General features: G+C 42.5%; 3 protein-coding genes and 1 long non-coding RNA gene across 7 annotated transcripts; 3 read left to right on the top strand and 1 right to left on the bottom strand.

The window, feature by feature from the left end:
* The first annotated feature begins 2,795 nt into the window (after window positions 1-2,795).
* LOC118421232 (tyrosine-protein kinase receptor Tie-1-like) lies at window positions 2,796-5,633 on the top strand. Its single transcript, XM_035828427.1, has one exon. The coding sequence runs from the start codon at window positions 2,837-2,839 to the stop codon at window positions 5,267-5,269; it is 2,433 nt and encodes an 810-aa protein (XP_035684320.1). The 5' UTR covers window positions 2,796-2,836; the 3' UTR covers window positions 5,270-5,633.
* Window positions 5,634-6,813: 1,180 nt separating this feature from the next.
* On the top strand, window positions 6,814-18,829 carry LOC118421233 (SCO-spondin-like). Of its 4 annotated transcripts, XM_035828428.1 has the most exons (4): window positions 6,814-6,968; window positions 7,645-7,753; window positions 8,996-9,089; window positions 18,746-18,806. In XM_035828428.1, exons 1-4 carry the CDS (start codon window positions 6,890-6,892, stop codon window positions 18,782-18,784), a joined length of 321 nt encoding a protein of 106 aa, XP_035684321.1. In that variant the 5' UTR covers window positions 6,814-6,889; the 3' UTR covers window positions 18,785-18,806. The 4 variants fall into 4 exon arrangements, with proteins under 4 accessions (XP_035684321.1, XP_035684323.1, XP_035684324.1 ...); XM_035828430.1 differs by lacking the exon at window positions 18,746-18,806 and having other exon boundaries at window positions 8,996-9,193; XM_035828431.1 differs by lacking the exons at window positions 8,996-9,089; window positions 18,746-18,806 and adding an exon at window positions 8,762-8,891.
* Window positions 10,007-16,649, top strand: LOC118421234 (SCO-spondin-like). Its single transcript, XM_035828432.1, has 3 exons — window positions 10,007-10,113; window positions 10,469-10,577; window positions 16,451-16,649. The coding sequence occupies exons 1-3, from the start codon at window positions 10,038-10,040 to the stop codon at window positions 16,581-16,583; spliced, it is 318 nt and encodes a 105-aa protein (XP_035684325.1). The 5' UTR covers window positions 10,007-10,037; the 3' UTR covers window positions 16,584-16,649.
* On the bottom strand, window positions 12,793-15,497 carry LOC118421235. The gene is made up of 3 exons (XR_004831813.1): window positions 15,426-15,497; window positions 13,850-13,981; window positions 12,793-13,243 (listed from the first exon to the last, which is right to left on the bottom strand). It is a non-coding gene; the product is annotated as an uncharacterized LOC118421235 (long non-coding RNA).
* Window positions 18,830-18,887: the final 58 nt, after the last annotated feature.

Raw genomic sequence — 18,887 nt, forward strand, 5'->3', positions numbered from 1 at the left:
CTTCTGCCATCTTGATGTCTTCTTAATCTCCTCAGAAAGAAGTTTAACAAAAAAAACCGTAATGTTATCACACTGCTGAAAGTGTGCTGGTAGCCTTACAATATACCAGTGTTTTGTTCCCCCCTCTCAAGTTCAAGCTGAAACCCCTGTGAATTTTTTCACTAATAACTCAACTAGCAAGTAGAGACGTTATCAAACTAGTCTACAACAAGCAAAATTTCCCCCTGAAGATTGCAAACAAAAGAAGGTAAGCAAGTCACCACAGCATCAAGCATGAGTGTATTTTTGACTACATGTAACGTTACATGTAGTCAAAAATAACGCTAGTTCACCTTTATCCGCAGGGTAACCTATATTCGTTATCAGGTCGACGGACGGAGGTTTCAAGTTGTAATATGTTCAAACTAGTGTAGTTTGAAACTATTGTCCGTCGACTTGATATCTCTAAATACCCGTTTTTTTTAAAGCGACGGATATTTGTTACCCCTTTCTTTCTTACAATGTGCCAATGAAAATTGTATCATGATTGAATATAATTAATTCCCAAGTACTAAAAAAGAATCACATGCCAACGTCATACTATCTAACGATGCTCTTTGTAACTATGAAAAGCAGACCAGTAAGAAAATTCGTTAAAAAGTCCTTGTCTCGTGTACATTGCATGTCTGTATTCCTAGACCGTTTGTGGTTGTTAGTATAAACCGTTTGTGGTTTTTAGGCATACCCGCTTCCGGATCTTCGGGTTATGTGGCCTACAATATGACCAAAGTATCGTTAAGTACTTCCAGTGTCAACCCTTACCTTTCTTGGTGTGCTCCGAGATGACTGGTGCTGATCGAAATACACAATATGCCACAAACTGGAGCTTGATTTCGCGTCAAGTTGTGGCGCGAAAAACAGTTACTGTTACTTTACTTCCGGGTATGTCAGGTACACATAATTCCCCAAAATTCGACACAGTTGGACAAATCAGTGGTCTGTCCTTTGGTCAAAAACATCAGAAAAGTCCTTCAGTTTCCTGGATTCTATTGTTCAACCGCAATAACGACACACACTTCCCTTTCTAGCAGCATTTTCATCAGTGGGTTTTCCCCGCAGCTCGGTATTCCCCACTTCTCATCACTCGGGGTCATTCAGGGGTCATCGTCATCGTCGGGGTCAAAGGTGAAGTTTTCAAAAACATCCTAAAATAGAAAAATGGTAAGATGTTCCTAATCTAACTTGACTTCTAGTTCAAAATTGATACCCTAACTATTTCTCAATTGCAACTTTCACTGTTTCACAGTGATATTAAAATACAAACGGTCACGGTTTGTGGGCGATTCCATTTCATAGATGGGGACGGATGTGTTTGTTGTCCCTTACTTGGCTTGGGAGGTGCACGGATCGAGGAGTGGCTGATACCAATCGAAAATAGAAACTAAAAAAGTTTGGAAAATCACAGTTTATACATTTTGTGCAGACAGCTTGGTTTCCAAAGCTTTTGTAGGAAATGCAGACATATTACGGAGACGGGAAAGGTGAATAAAAGAATCCAACAGGTGGTCAATGTGTTGAGGAGCGGTTGGTTCAAACAAGACGGTTTTCTTCACGGAATGTTGATGGAAATAAAGACAGACGTATTTGTACATCTCTCTAACTACACGCCGGTGTAGTACTGGACTTGCTATATGTGTTCCCTGTTCCTCAACATATTTCCGAAATTGATAAAATGTCTCGGGCCATGTTTTACTGCCACAAAAATCAAGTAAACGGTGTTAAGAGACAGCATTAGAAAGTTCTGCCGAAGACATGACAGCCTAAACTCGTGTATAAACTGTTTTTACTGCATCATATCATATCATATCATATCATATCATATCATATCATATCATATCATATCATATCATATCATATCATATCATATCATATATCATATCATATCACATCATATCACATCATATCTTAAGATATAATGTTACCATCTATCATTAGTTCGCGTTCTTTTGGTCCTTTTGTAGGTCTTACCAAAACGTGCCTATCGGAACCAATCTTTGTATTAAACGTTCACGTGTGTGTGTGACACGAACACATAGTACCTAAAAAATAACCGTTTTCATGTTTGACGCATTTATTATCAACACACCTCCTCACTGAATCTTGAATGATTACTACGGGCTTGTTTAGTAGATTTGGGCACAAGTAAATGCTTTTTTTTTTATTAACATCACATGCTTACTCTATGGTAATATTTGCCATGGAGGAATAAAACACAATGCCTTCTTATCACGTTTACAAATTCAGAGTAACTAATTCAAAGTTCCTTGTTGACTCTACGACCATGGTTGTGAAGGTATGTGCATGTGTAATATGTACTTTGGTACTTATTTAGACATCCATGTGTATAAGTGTCCACGCACGTAAGGAAATAAAGCGCATTTCCAATCGAGGCACTGGTGCGAGCGCAACTGGAAACATGGTGGCAAAACTAATGGAATTACTTTTTCTAACAGACTGTCTTTTCCTGTTTTTCTGTGGTGCTGCCTCTACAACTAGTCTGGAGTTCCAGAAAACTATACCAGAAAACGTCACTGTGGGCGAAGTCATATTCAACCTGTCGCGCTTGTCGGAGACCAAAACCGATGAAGAGAAAGCGGAACTTCCGTGTACCAAAATGCAGGGAGATCCGGACAACGACTTTATTGTGACGAAGAACTGCACCATCGTCGTCGCAAAACCCCTGGACTATTCAGAACAGCTGAGATACAAACTGAAAGTTCACAATGGAGTTGACGACATCATTGTCCATATAGATTTGACCGATGTTGAAGGATATGCTCCTCAAGTGTATAACGAAATGTGTGCAACTCCAGTCAACAGTAAGTCAGAAGAATTCCTCTTTCGTGTGAAGTTGAGCATTGAAGCTGTACAGATAACGGGCGAGGTTGTCCATTTTACTCTGACTGCTAGCAAGCAAACCAGTGGCTCCTGGGTAAATTCAACACAACCCCCATGGGTGATCCAGACAAGCAATAGTGATTGTAACATTCGTATAGTTCGGTACTTTACGGAACCCGATATCATTACAGTATTGAATGGTCTATGGGGTAATTACGTTCGTCAGTTAACATGCACAGGGGAGTCCAAACAACCCAGCATTTCCGTCACCATACTAAATATGAAACATGAGTCGGAGTATGGACTTGCTGAACTAAGGAAGGTTGTTCCTAGATCCGTCATGGAAAATGAAGATTACAACTACTTCGTATGGATGGAATTCGGCTCATTGTCTTCAAACGAAATACAGTCGTACACATGCGAAGTCCCACCGATTAAGGACCCGTTCAGTGTGTATTGGTCTTTGATCAAAGGCATCGAATACGTGGATATAGAGGTGCATCCAGTAGGCTGCCCGGATGGGAAATACGGCTTGCTCTGCGATAAAAACTGCACCTGTAAGAACGGCGCCCGTTGCCACGGGTTTAACGGTGCCTGCAAATGTCCGCCCGGCTGGAAAGGCACAGCTTGTGACACTCCTAAGAAGGAGGTGTCTGTCACCACGACACCTAGCGACCCTAGAGAGATCTACACCTCCGCCAACGTCACGTTTCACTGCAAGGCGTACAACGTTGACGTCGAATCTGTGTCTCTGAAATTCCCGAATGGATCCGAGAAATCGGTGAGTGGAGAAAAAGTCTTGACAGCGGCGATCTCAAACATACAAGCTCAAGACAACGGCACTTACACCTGCCTGGTTAAAGATACAGGTGGAGACATCTGGAACGGAACGCTCGAGTTTGAAATCGTGAATTGTCCACCAAATCGTAAAGGTGCTCAGTGTACTGAAACATGTGATTGCACACAAGGTGCCAGCTGTGACAGGTGGGCTGGTTGTGTCTGTCCACCGGGATGGAAAGGAATCAGGTGCGAGACACAATGCCCAGCTGGCAAGTACGGTAAAGACTGTAGAAAGAGCTGTAACTGTTTAAACGGTGCGAACTGTAACCATGGCGACGGAAAGTGTAAGTGCACTGCCGGTTGGTATGGAAGGAATTGCAGCAAACCGTGTTCAAGAGGCAGGTTCGGTTGGGTATGTCAATACGCCTGCACCTGTAAGAACAACGCTACATGTAACAACGAGGATGGCAGCTGCACATGCGTGTCGCCATGGACGGGACGGAACTGTGACAAATATGAACCGCTGCTCGAAAGTCTGCTATCCACGGGCTCGGTGGTCTTACTTTTTGCTATAGTGATGGCGATACTCTACAAAACGCAGATCCTGGCTTGCTCTGCGCCCGACACGAGTGAAGAGGACAAGATACTTTTCGAGCTGAGGAGAATGGAGCAGGATCTAGCGCAGAGTCTACAGCCGGGCTGGCTGAGACGTTGGGAGAAGAAGAGCGGCCACCTTACCCCAGGTCCACTGATAGGGGAAGGGATGTTTGGGCAAGTCAGAAGGGCAAAATTGCGCACACCTGAGGGAGAGCTCGACGTTGCCGCCAAGACAGTTCGCGTGGAGGATTCGCAGTCATACCGAGACTTCTACAGAGAAGCAGCTATATTAGTGGCTGTTCACGAACAAAATGGCAATGTTCGCGCGTCCAACATCGTTCGACTTTTGGGGCTCATCGCCAAGTCTAGAGAGAAGTACATCCTCCTAGAGTATGCTCCAAAAGGCGATCTGCTAGGTTTTCTGAGATCAGTGAAGAACAGAGACGGCGAAGTCCTACACGGAAACCTTCTTAAGTACGCTGTCCACATATCACGAGCTCTTCAAGAGCTGGAACGCCTGAAAATCGTTCATCGTGACGTGGCCGCTCGGAACGTCCTGATCATTGCCGACAACGTGGCCAAGTTGACTGACTTCGGACTGGCCAGAGATGTCTACGCCACCACTCAGTACGTCAAAACGAACAATCATGGCGTTGAGGAATTCCTCCCGCTGAAGTGGATGGCGCTGGAGTCCATAGAAACCGGCGAGTACACCTGTGAGAGTGACGTCTGGTCCTTCGGCGTGCTACTGTGGGAGATCGCCACGCTGGGAAACGACCCGTGCTTTGACGACAAAGTTCATCTGACATTTCTCCAGATGGTAGGGATTCTGAGGCAAGGAATACGGATGAAGAGGCCACCGGGATGTCCAGAGGACCTGTACCGACTGATGAGGGCGTGCTGGCGCGACGTTCCAGCTACAAGACCGACACCAGATGGGCTGGAAGAGAGGCTGTTACAGTTGATGGGGGCACTTTTTCCAGATGAAGCCATTGACATGGAAACTGCTTTCTAGATTATAAAGATAAAGCGATAAATACAGATAATGTATAAATTCTAATGCTATAGTTTGATAAGCAGCAGATTTGGATGCTTATATCTTAGAGCCACGAAGTAGAGGATCCCATATTACAAATGAAACACTGAACGCCTGACTTTAGACCGGTCTGTTACTTAGAAATTAGAATAGTAATGTCTCATTCTTAGTTAATTTACAATCGGAGTCCAATTGTTCCTACGTGACGTGACGTCTTGATTCACGAATCATTTGATTACAATAGATGGAGTTCATTAAGTACGTCACCATGAACATATTAAGGATAGGTCTAATTTGTCAAATGCATACTACGTTGATAGGTGTGATATCCATATGATAGCCCGGATTTAGGGGTAGTTGATTGTTCGTTGTCATTCTCATGGGTGAAATAAAGATAATTCATTCTCTGTAAATGTATTGCCTCCGATTCCAGTTAACGTTGCTCCTTAGATTTCGCTCTCATACATGCTAATATATAACGCTGGTTCACCTTTATCCGAGGGTGACCTATATCCGTTGTTTGTAAAAAAGCGTATTTAAGGATATAAAGTCGACGGACGGTGGTTTCACACAGGAACATTTTGAAAATATTGCAAATGCACCAAATGTTAAACCACAGTCCGCAGATTTAATACTCCTAAACGTACGGTTTTTAAGGACAACGAATAAAGGTCACCCGGCTGATAAAGGTGAACTAGCGTCAACGTTGTAGCACATAAACGATTTATCATATTCTCATATCATCATAGTCACAAGTCTGCTGCAATATGCTTTCCTACGATAGGCTGTTGTGAAAGACACTTTCAGTCGTTTATTGGTCATAATTAGGTCACACACGTAATGCTGATTTGCATAACCAGCTGATTTCATTCCCATGGTCTGACCTGCGCTTCATGTACATTGCACCCTATCTCGAGTTGACATCTTATTTACAGTAACCAGGAGAGACTAGGTACTCATACCGATTTTACGGAACTCAGACGTGTTTTGCGGAACACACACGATCTTTACTGATGGTAAAACTCGTATAAGTTTCGTAAAATCCGCATGCTTCTTAGCAGTCGCAGGCAGCCCTTGTAACAACTATGAAAGATAACGTACAATTAATCGGTTTTTCTTTTCTAGCGGAAGCTCAACTTGCATGAAGCCATTAATATATACGTTACTTTGACACATAGATCCCCTTTATTTAATGAAAATGGGATATTTGTCCCTAAATATCTTTTATTCGTTTCATCTTACAAAATCTCCAAAATTAAAATCTTAAGTTGATTATATTAAGTCAAACCTAAAACGTTACATCTTTAAGTTGGACTAGAGTAGTCGCTTACTATACTGTGCTTTAGTGCTTACCATTATTTGTCTGTCTTGTTTCTTTTGTCACCTGCAATTGGCCCTTGGGCAAGAATTTGCAATAAACTTATGTATATGTATATCGGCGAGTGCAAGTGTACATGTCTGCACGTCGAAATGCCACCAGGCGGTCTGTAGAACCGCCCACATGTTTGTTCTTGCTTTATGTAAACATAATTTCAAGACCAACTTCCAACTTAAATCAACTTATTCGGTTCAAACAACTCTTTTGGTCCGAGAGCAACCATGTCGAACCTCATCTGCGTGGCTGTCTTGGTGGCATCGACTCTGATCGCTAATGTGAATGCCGGGTACATGGTACAAGGTAAGAGCAAGGAGGTTGGTAAGAGGTTTGTGAACAAAGCACAGAAAGAGAGAGATATAAGTTTTACACATACATTCGTAGAATCATTGTATGAAAAGTGGACCTTGCCATATGGAACAGGCACGCGTAACAATATGTAAGACCTACCATATGGAGTATACAGTATTGTGGTTTCGTCGTTCGCTATTTAGAAAGAATCGGGATTAAATTAGATCGAACAACTATCATCTATGCCCCATTTGCAAGGCTTTTTTTATTTGTTAACAGCCGTATTTTGGTAACAAATTATCAAATGAAAGTGAATCATGCCATTTGAAACGTCTGGGTAAGTTAGAATGAGTATCAATTTGTTGGGATTTAGACGCTAACAAATATCTAAGGGGTATAGACTGTGGTACGCTGGCGGCATCGCTGCGTTCTACATTTAACCTGTGTTACCCTTGAATCTGTAGTGGAAATATCAAGCAAAACGTACAAGTATGACTAAAACGACAACACAACAAAGCGTAAAAACATTCGCCTTTTAACGATTCGCTCAGCGCTCTGTCAAATCGCACGGCCGCAGCGACGCCTTCAACGTACCGCAGCTGAAGTGATATACAGTACCTCCTGAAACGTGAAACGGTCGTCAGTGTTCCTGGGGCTAGTCATGATTTCAAGTTTCCCAATTTACCAGGATCGTGTCCAGATGATGAGAACGGCAGGCCTTACCATCCAGGAGACCAGTGGAACGAGGGTTGCTACTCGTGCACCTGTTCTACTGGGTTCTACGGCTGCAATGAGCGGTAAGAGTCGTGTGGGCAGATGACGTTACGTAGTAATCTCTTTGACTTTGACTTAATTGACGATGAGACAAGTCTGCCTAGGCAGCTTTGGGCTGGTAGCGCAGATACAAAAATGCCGACGAACATACAAAGAATCTCTACGTACGCTCAGGCTGATTTTAAAGTCTTTTAGTCATTTTGTCGGACAGTTTGTTTTGTCAGGGATTGTTTTCTTTGACCAGCTCGACAAGGTGATGTCAAACACAAGCTGGAGCTGAACCTCTGCGTAAAGAGTCATGGCCGATGCATTCTACTATATAAGCTTCGGATGGCCCATAATGATGACCTGAATTCCTTTTTTTCTATTTGCTTTTTGGATAAACGAGGACAATGTGGCACAGCACTCACGTAACTTATATCAACAGTGCCACATACGCGGTACAGACAGAAAGTAAAGGTAATCTTTTACCTCCCCGACCGAAGTCAGGCACCCAATTTCACACCTGGGTGAAGTGAGGAAGGTTGTGTAAAGTGCCTTTCCCAAGGGTACAACGTCGGCGGCACGGCGGGGATCGAACTCAGGACCTATAGATTCCGAGCCGAACGCTCTACCAGTTACGCCACGCCCGACGCCAACCTGAATTCATTTAGGGCGGTAAAAGGTAGGAGAAGGAAAGGGTTGGGCTCCGCCTTCCAATACCGTACCCTACACACAGAGTGGATAGCAACATCGCAACCCGCTGTCCCTACGGCCTCAAAAGGCTATGGACCTATTAAACGCTAGCTCACCTTTATCCGCAGAGTAACCTATATTCGTTGTGTTAACCCACACAGTATTAAGGGATATCAAGTCGACGGACGGTGGTTTCAATGTGTAATATGTTCAAACTATTGTAGTTTCAAAACTATCGTCCCTCGACTTGATGCCTCTAAATACCTGGATTTTTTTAAAAACAATGCATATAGGTTACCTTGTGGATAGAGGTGAACTAGCTTTATAAATTTACCTCACTGTTTTCATTTGCCCAGGTTCCCTACCTGCACGTACCCCGATGACCAATGTTCAAGCTTTTACAGTTGCACCGACTGTATACGTAGAACTGTCTTAGCTCTACGTGTCAAATTGACAGTAGCCATGATATAGACTTTGCAACATCGAGGAATTCTCTACTATGTCGCCTTTTATTGTCAGTCAACGTTAAAGACCTAGATGACCATGTTTATTGTGCTATTGTGATATCTATTTGTATCCGTTTTGCCCAGGTTCCCTACCTGCACGTACCCCGATGGCTGTATGAAGGTGTATAACGATGACGGCTGTGAGATCATGGCCGTGATGGAGAACCAGGCTGACCAGGTCTGCGACCCGATGTACTGTGTGATGTGAGCAGGGAACACAGCTGTTCAAGTCGCTACGATCACCCAATGATGCATTGAAAATAAAGAACATATATCGAACAACCGTGTTTTCCTGACTTTTCACTGCCAGCAGGCTATGCTGGAATTAAACTGCTCCTTAGTGGGTCTGTCCTTGGTACTGAATGGGACATTCTTTTTTCTCCAAAGGAAGGATTGCTCTATGTATCTGTATCTATATCTGTATCTGTATCTATATCTATATCTATATCTGTATCTGTATCTGTATCTATATCTATATCAATATATAACGTTATATCTATATCTATATATTTTTCATAGCTGTGGAAACGAAGAAAGCTACGCTCAGGTCATTTTGGCCTGTGACTGAAGGTAGAATTAAAACACGTATTTCCTTACTGCCCAGCATAGTCGTATATTCGTCAAGAATCACCTTTAGGTTGACGTCACATATGACGTCATCACTTGACGTTATCACACGTCTTGTCATGCATCGATTTGCATAACCAGCTGAATTCTTTCCCATCGCCTGACCTTTTAACATCACAACATTATCTCGAGCAGACATTCTATTGACAGTAACAACAGTGAAAGATAATGTGCCTCGTTCATTCCAGACGAAAAATCATGTACTGTGCACATAGCTTTAGGTTTTTGATGTAAATCATATCTCTTTCGTAATAAGAGACTGGAATGGATGTTATCATTTCTTGCTTTTTCTTTACAAAGTCTCTATAAAACAAACGCATCATTATGACCTGCGAGTGCGAGACATCGGCATTGTCAATACGGCAAAATTCCATTAGGCGGTCTGTAGAATTTCTAGAACCTCCCACATATTTGCTCTCGCCTATGTAAACTTAGATCACAGAATTAAATAAATTTCTTGGTCTGGACACCTCTTTTCATTCGACATACTAAAACAAGTATGGCGAACCTCATCTGTGTGGCTCTGTTGGTGGCCTCTACTCTGCTCGTCAATGTGAACGGGTACGCGATACAAGGTGAATTTTTTGTTTAAATACCTATTACTAAGCATGTATAGAAATATTAGTTTAATTCAACAAAGGCATAAAACATAGTCATAAATTCTAAAAGTGGAACTTGTCATTTGGAAGTTTTACTCTATAGATTTATTTTGTACTTTGTGTGATAGTCGCTGCCATACATTGTACCGTGTACAATAAAGTTCATCATGTTTCTGATAAGTATCCTGTCCTTGTCCAATCCCATTTGTATTGTTTCTGTTTTTGTCAGCAGGGCTAGCTCTTTGTAATAGCCACAGGCTAGTTGGGCAGCCCTGTCTGTGCGTGCTGAACAGCCAAACCAATTAATAATAAATGTTTCTGACATTGCCAGGACAGTGTCCAGCGGATGAGACCGGCAAGCCCCACCATCCAGGAGACGTATGGAACAACGGCTGCTACACCTGCCAGTGTTACGCCGGGTACTACGCCTGCAACCAGGCGTAAGTATCATATAAACATCACAAATAAATGCTATCCATACGATTCGTTTCGAGTGTCCTTTGTGACGACAACGTAAAGTACCGTGTCGTCGAGATTTTTGCACAAGACTATGGTGTAGTGGTGCGATGATAGTACTGTTCAGGTCCCTTCCCTATTTCCAAACTATAACTGTATTATTTTATATAACTAGTATTATATATAGACAAATCTGCATGAAAGTGCATGTATCGTGCATTAAAGCACATGTATGGAAGCGCCAGTGGTAGATAAACTCTGGGTATAGACAGACTACTCCTACTGCTCCTAGCTATGGGACGGATCGCGGAGTGGGGGAATGATCGAACCATTGTATCCGTATGGCCTTTTCGCTACCAACAGACCAGAGGAGGCATCCGGGGTTACCCAGAATGCAATTTAACCTTTGACCCCTGACTTCCGGTTGTGTGTCATGTGTGGCTGAAGGTGATTTCCAGTCTTGCCCACTTTTAGGGCTTTCTGCTCCGTGGCTGTGCAGTTTTAGGGGCCTATTGTTTTTTAGTGTCTTCGTAGAGGCAATGAATATTCTATTTATGTGTTCCTTTGGAGGCAACATGTATTCTATACGTTAGAATTGCGCATTTTATCTTCGAACAGCGTTACGTAAACATCAAGAAATTTTGCTCATTTCATGACGCTCCCGGACGGAATCTTTGCCTCGGTTACTAAAAATCGTGGGGACCTTAGGTTTTCAGTATGTTTAACATGTACTATGATGTCTTAGCTTGCGTTGGGTGCCGTGATAATCTAAGGTCCCCACATTTTGCTGAGAACTTTGAAATTTGGGGGAGGGGGGCTATGGCTGCGTTGTGTAAACGATATCTACACGGTTGTTCACTGTCGGCGTTGATGTCTCCCTGGCACGTAGCTTTAATAAATTACTATTTTTTTTGTGATTTTCAGTTACATGTTGCACATTTTAGGTTATGTCTGGCCGGTTTTGTGACAGCTTAGCCATAGACAACACGGTCTTCCGTATTTGTGTGCTCTTTTCAACCCGGGCCCATATAGGAGAACAACACGTAAATGATATCCCCTTGTTGAGATGTCCACGTCCACACAGCCAGAAGACAGCTGTACAGATGCCACTAGTCCTAACTCAGAGATCCCATAGTATCTATATAGTGTCTAATGTATGGATATACCAATGTTTATGTATGCAGATTTTAATTATGGAATATATGGATAGAGCAGAGATTCCACAAATTTGCAGTGGGTGTGCCACCAGTGAATGAAGATACAGGCGCACATTCACGTCTACTGAATAATTCTTATATTTTGAACTCGACACGTGTGTACATATTTTGATATATACACACACATACAAGTACCCCTTGTTTTCTTGAATAATATACGCAAAACTATGCACATTGTTTTCAACCTTCTTTCTACATTGGGTGGTGTGAAGACTTTAAGCAGTGTTGTGTAACAAGTTCTGTTTTTTGACAAATAAATAATAAAATGAAGACAATTTCACAGAATGACTTCAATTATTTATTGCCGTAATACAATCAAGTGCACTTTTTCAATGTAGGTTGTTTCCATACACTTATCCCCAACAACAGTTGGAGACTGACAAGTGTATGTGTATCAGTGGTTCTAGTTAAGATAGACATGTTGTATTTACAGAGGCTTTTACATCTCATGTTCTTCGTTTATTGGTACAACACAGTAGTATATTTAAAGCTATGCCACACTATGATATGTAGGGGTTGCAATCATTCAGTACATTTTTCTCTGTTGCTTCATATTCTTGAGATTTTATGTAAATATTGTGATTGACAGTAACACAGTATATGTTTAACAGTTGTTCAACAGTACAATATGAATTGGTTGCTTTCAACTGTATTTGTATCAAAATCTATATACTGTACGGAAAGCTCAAGTAAGATGTTACACCTGTAATACTGTATGTTGCAATGTACAAGAAACATATTTACAAGACAAACCCTCTATGTTTCAGTATACAAAATATACATACAGACTTGACCCACTTGCACAGGAATGTTAATTTTTGTGCTGCAACATTGTCAGTTTGTACTGTGTCAAGAAGGCTATTCCTGACAAAAGAAATCCATATTTCTCTGGCTACCTCAATGGGACAGTAATATTGAGCAAGTCACATTTTCCTGATATAACATATATAATGTAAGCTATCAACACTAAATTAATGTAAGCTATCAACACTAAATTGGCCCCTGTAGTTCCAAAAGAAGCCACTAGGGGATCAACACTTCACCAATTACTTATAAGATATACCAAATACACTATTTGAAAAGGATAGCCATATAGCATGTCCAGAAGTTAAGATATCAAACACGGAAGTTCTCCTGCAGTGCCGTAACAACTGCAATATGCATATGGGAATGGGAGCACATCACAAAAGTCCCACTGACTGTGCCAACTCTTAGTCAGTCTGGCATCCATACCCCTGAGAACATGCCGGTGCTGGATTATGGAGACTGTCCATATTGCTGCCCAGCTAGTGGCTCCCTCACTCCTGCATCAGCCACTTCCCATCCATCTCCAGTAGAGAGTGAAGACAGTGATGATGATGAAGAATTGGAGGCAGCCACCATTGAACAGCGCGGCTTGACACGAGAAAGGAAATACCAAGACACTCTTGCAGCTGTAAAAGACAAAATGTTAGTCAACATGAGGCCTGTTCCTGTTAGATTGGACTTTGAACCGGACAACCATTAGGACAGAAATGTTATTAAAATCGATGCCTTGGTAAACCACTGGAAAGTTATTGGTTACATGCCTGTTGAGATGATTCTGAAAGTTACAAAAGCAATGAAGAGAGAAGAAATTGGATCTGTTACATTACCATCTACACCCAAGTTTGAACTACACCCTGTACAGAATGGGTTTGGAGCTTCAATAGCAGTTGTGAAGAAAGGCAAGTGGGGAGCAGATGACAAAAACAATGTGTATAATAGTGATTTGTCTTCTCTGTAAATTATGACAGATACAACATGTTGTACCACAATTACTACTATATCACTAGTATATACTATAGACAATAGAGTTATGCAACTTCCTTTACTAAGGCTTTAGATATCACCGTCTTGAGTTTTCCATACGGTGTACCGTGTATATACAGTATTACAGTTGCAACATCTTACATTTTCCATAAAGTGTATTAGATACGACTGAAAGACTGCAATCACCACATATTTTTATCATTATTCTGTGGCATAATCTTTAAACATGTTACTGCTTCACAACTCACTGTCTTCATCACTGTAGTCCAAGTCATCAAGGCTGTCTGCAGTGGTTGATGGGGGTCAACTGACGAAGGCGTGATGCCTTCCCACTCCCATCTCTAAGGTGTGCTTTAGAATTCACCGCCCTCGTCGAACCACTGTATTGAGGGATAAGATTGAATCCATGACACAGAAATAACAATAGGCACACTTAAATTTTAATCATGATTAGTCCTGTGAAACGCTAGAGGCGAGTAGAACAGTTTTTACCGCAAGCTCAACCCCGGGATTCGAATCTGCAACCTATCACACTGGACCCGGGCAGCCAAACTCACAAAACCAAGTATGCAACTGATTATGCCGAAAGGCTCAAAGCCATTTTGCATGGTCGGTTGGCAGTACTTGAACAGTACTGTTACACCTGGATGACGTATGAATGGGTTGGCATTTTTGCAGGAAAATTTTACATTTACATTTACATTGCCAACCTTGTAACTGTAAAGGTTTCCAGCAAAAATGCCAGCCCATGCATACATCATCCAGGCCTAACTGATCATAAGATCAGGACATTTCTGTAACGGTTTACTATTGTCCATATCATTACAAGCAGGAAAATTAGACTTGACTGATTTTAAGTATTGGCCCTGCTAAAAATTAGCACAGCAGTGTACACACGACGTTGGATCTAAAACCAGGGCTCGAAATACTTTTTTCTGCATACCTGCACTGGTGCAGGTAACACTGGAAATTAACTACACCAGACAAATTTAACCTGCACCATTCTGAATTTTGAAAGTATGGATCATACTAAAATTGTCAGTTCAGGAACCATTTTTTTATATATACTTAATAGGTGGTAACAGTCAATGCTGAGCTAATAACAATCAAATCCACCTACAACTCCAGGACATTTATGTATAAAACCTAGTATATGGACCAGTGCAATTTTAATATAGGTGCAGGTAGACACCAGAAATACCTGAAAAAAATCCAATTTTACCTGCAGTGCACTAACATGCATATGTAGGTGGTATTTTGAGCCCTGAAACAGATTTGTAGCACAATTTTGTCGCCCCCCAGTATGAGTAATGAGGCTGTTTAACGTGGTCGAGGCACCTCCTCGAGCACGGGACCCCCGTTTTACGTCTCTCCCGGAAGACGATTTCGTGGAAACTTCGTGAGGCTACAGCAATCCGGACGTCCTTGGTTGGTCCCCCATCCAAGCACTGTCCGGACCGTCGCGTTGCTTAACTTCCGAGATCGAGGGATCGGGTGACCAACGCGCCACGCGGCCGTAGCCCTGAAACAGATTTGTAGCACAATTTTGTCGCCCCTCCCAGATTTTTAATCCAATCAAAATTGAAACATATGTTCTAATATTGAAATTCTACGTTGGTTTTGTTAAAAACGTCATGGTATTTGCGGTTCATGTCTCCTCCGCACAAAACAAGCTTTGCCCCCCTCCCCCCAACAACTTACAATTTCGCCCGATACGGCGACTGTTTGTAAGAAAATACGGAGAAAATAGGTTAAAAAGGAGGTTGAGTTTACAAAGGATGCCAGAGACACAAAATTGTGCAAGGATAGATGGTAGAGACTCACCTTTGCCACACAACGTCTGCCCACTCCAAGCAGCTTTGGTGCGGGGAATTTTTGGTGACCTTGCGCTGGCACTTGTGTTGTTTGTCGGCAGCCCCGGGCCGGGATTATCGCTGTCAATTTGAAGCTACCAGAGAAAATCGGCCGCACCGCAGGTTGGCAGACACAATATCAGCTTGTAAGCATTCCCATGTCTGGAATAGCGACTTATCGATACAGTACAAACTGACAAATTATTTGATATCCCTGTTTTCCGTGAGGCTGGTTCCGTCTACTGTGTTGCGCTAGACGTAGACTCAAGGTGCTATATACTTCCGGTTCATTCTGCTTCCGGTTCAAGGTGCTTGTGATCTGGTTTCACGTGGTTTTATTCCCAGGGTGCTTACTCGTGCATGATATCAGCAAGAGAATGATTGACTGAACCTGTTTGTCCGCTCGATGTACCTAGAAAGTGTCTGGTACAATGCTGAGTTAATCCGCTCTTTATGATTTTCCCTCATTCCCGCTAAGGTTACTATGTCTCTATCCTTATCTGGAATTCCATATGTTTCATACACATTATCTGCCTCATAGAACATTAGCTGTCTTTATTATTTATATTATTATGCTTACAGGACGAAAAGCCGGGAGACACCGCTTTCCCATCCGTCTGAGGCGCCGACATAGTTTCGAATGAACTAGAACTTCCGGTCCAACGTATATATCTGGCGTAGACCGGAAACCGCAATGTATTGTGGGATAGGCCGGATGCCTCCTCTACAACAGACTATACTTAGACGTACGGGACTGTCCTTCGTAGAAGTGCATCCAACCTTTCAGTTGATTTTAAATACTCAACGATTGTACCGACTGTATACGTAGAGCTGCCTTGGCTCTGTGGAGTTGCCAGTAGCCATGATATAGATGTACTATGCAACATCGAGAAATTCTCTACTCTACTCTAATTCTCGCCTTTTTATCGCTGTTCAACGTTAAAAAAACTAGATGAGTATGTTCATCAGGTATGCATCTGTATCCGTTTTGTCCAGGTTCCCTACCTGCGCGTACCCCGAAGGCTGTGTGAAGGTGTATAACGATGACGGCTGTGAGATCATGGCCGTGATGGAGAACCAGGCTGACCAGGTCTGCGACCCGATAGGCTGCTGGCAGGTCGGAAAGTGAGCTGGGAACAACAAAGCTGTTCAAGTGCCCCTCGATGCGTTGCAATAAAGCACATGTATCGAAGAATCGTGTCCACCTGATCTTTCACTACAAACAGGCATGCTGGAACTAAACTGCCCCTTAGGTGTACGTCACATTTCCTACCCGGGGCCCGGCCGGGCTGTTTGCGGAAAGCAAAAAAATAAAGTTTATGCCAACAAAGGCATGCTGTAGAATCGTTTTTTGTCCGTTTTGTGTTTTAGCTGTTTTTTATGTCTTGCATTTCGTTCCTCAAAACTGCCCGGCCGGGTCCCTTTGTGGAAATGTGACGTTAGCCTTAGTGGGGCTGTCCTTGGTACTGAATGAACTTATACAGCAGCTGACGATCCATGGTATGGAAGTACATATTGGGATTTAGTAGTCCTGTCGGGCAAATGGAAAGTCAGTTGCAAATAGAGCTGTTTACTGATTCATTCTTCTTAATCTTCACTTGAATTCGAGGGGTAACGCTTGTTCGGTAGCTAATACTGGTATGGAACATTAAAAATGGGAAAAAACGCGTTTTATAGCTGTGGGAGAAAGCTACACTCATGTCAGTTTGCGCCGTGAGACAGTTGCAGGTAGTATTAACCTTTAGCACACTGAAGTAGCCGCTTGGCTATCCAATTTGTATTGGTCATGGAGAAGGGCGAAGGTTGAAACATATATATCCTTATAACTTTGCCCGGCGTAGTCGTATTATATAGTCGTCAATGATCACTCTTAGGTTGACGTCACGTATACGTCATTGCACGCTCATGTCCCACATCGATTTGCATAACCAGCTGATTTCTTTCCCATCGTGTGACCTTTAAAACATCACAGCATTATCTCGTGCTGTCATACTATTTACATTGACAATGGTGAAAGATATCTCGCATGCAATTAAGCACTCTGTACATTTCAGACTGAAAAAAAACAACGAGGAGTTACAATAACTTCCTTGGCAAGCCAAACATTCTAGGCTAGGCGTAACTTTTAGTTTGTGGTGTAAGTCAGATCTGTTTCGTAGAAAGAGACTGGATCTCATCATTTTCTGTTTGTTTATTAAAAGTCTCTACAAAACTAACATATTTCAGTCGATCTGCAAGTGAAACCTAAGAGAAATTGGCATTACTAACACTGCAAAATTCCATCAGGCGGTCTGCAGAATTTGTAGAACCGCCCACATGTTTGCTCTCGCCTATGTAAACATAACTTGCAGACTTAAATCAACTTTCTCGGTTCAGACACCTCTTTTCGTCCAACATACACGAGAGAAGAAACATGGCGAACCTCATCTGCGTCGCTCTCTTGGTAGTCTCTACTCTGCTCATCAATGTGAATGGGTACGTGGTACAAGGTAAGAGGTTTGCTAACAGCTAAGCATATCACTAGCAAGAAAAATACATTACTTTAGACAAGGGGACTGAACGCTGCATTAAATTCAAAAAGTTGAACATGCCATATGGAACACGGTGGGAGGTAAAACCGGCGCGTAGTGTACCTAGTGTTTTCATGTTTTTAAGTTTCCTATATTGCCAGGACCGTGCCCGGCGGATGAGACCGGCAAGCCTTACCAACCAGGAGACGTATGGAACCAGGGCTGCTACACGTGCCAATGTTGGGCCGGGGCCCACGGCTGCAACCAGGCGTAAGTATCATGTAGATCTTGCAATAATTGTGATCCATACGATTTGTTTTGCGTGATTGAAGTGACGTTGACGGAAAGTGGCGTCCAGTCGATATTTTTGCGCACGAGTATGGTGTAGCGGTTTTAATGATAATAACTTCCCTATTTAAAACCCATTATTATAGAAAATCTGCACTAAAGTTTTCCCGTGCTACCGTTTAACTTGCTTGGGAATTCTATGGATTGCACCGACTGTAGAAGTACCTTGCTGTCGTGGGAATTGCCAGTAGAAATGATACTGTTAAGCAGATGTGCGACTTTGCAACATTGACAAATCCTCTAACATGTCGCCTTATCATGGTTCGTCAATAAAAACTAGAGTATGTTCATTGTACTAATACTAGTACCCTTATATATCTTTGTTTTCGTTTTGTCCAGGTTCCCTACCTGCTCGTACCCCGCAGGCTGTGTGAAGGTGTATAACGATGACGGCTGTGAGATCATGGCCGTGATGGAGAATCAGGCGGACCAGGTCTGCGACCCGATAGGCTGCTGGGCGGTCGGAAAGTGAGCTGGGTACAAAGCTGTCCAAGTCGCTAGTATGGCCCTCCAATGAAGCATCAAAGTAAATACATGCATGTATATCGAACCACCGTGTCCAATGACTTTCCACA

Source organism: Branchiostoma floridae, chromosome 8 (genome assembly GCF_000003815.2).
Source record: "Branchiostoma floridae strain S238N-H82 chromosome 8, Bfl_VNyyK, whole genome shotgun sequence".
NCBI lineage: Eukaryota > Metazoa > Chordata > Leptocardii > Amphioxiformes > Branchiostomatidae > Branchiostoma > Branchiostoma floridae.

Bases quoted from the DNA above. Each gene is read 5' to 3' on its own strand.
- LOC118421234 (XM_035828432.1), top strand. From the start codon at position 10,038: ATGGCGAACCTCATCTGTGTGGCTCTGTTGGTGGCCTCTACTCTGCTC. The intron at 10,114-10,468 runs GTGAATTTTTTG...TGACATTGCCAG, and splicing joins GAACGGGTACGCGATACAAG to GACAGTGTCCAGCGGATGAG. The intron at 10,578-16,450 runs GTAAGTATCATA...CGTTTTGTCCAG, and splicing joins TACTACGCCTGCAACCAGGC to GTTCCCTACCTGCGCGTACC.
- LOC118421232 (XM_035828427.1), top strand. From the start codon at position 2,837: ATGTGTGCAACTCCAGTCAACAGTAAGTCAGAAGAATTCCTCTTTCGT.
- LOC118421233 (XM_035828428.1), top strand. From the start codon at position 6,890: ATGTCGAACCTCATCTGCGTGGCTGTCTTGGTGGCATCGACTCTGATC. The intron at 6,969-7,644 runs GTAAGAGCAAGG...CCAATTTACCAG, and splicing joins TGCCGGGTACATGGTACAAG to GATCGTGTCCAGATGATGAG. The intron at 9,090-18,745 runs GTCTGCGACCCG...CAGGCGGACCAG, and splicing joins TGGAGAACCAGGCTGACCAG to GTCTGCGACCCGATAGGCTG.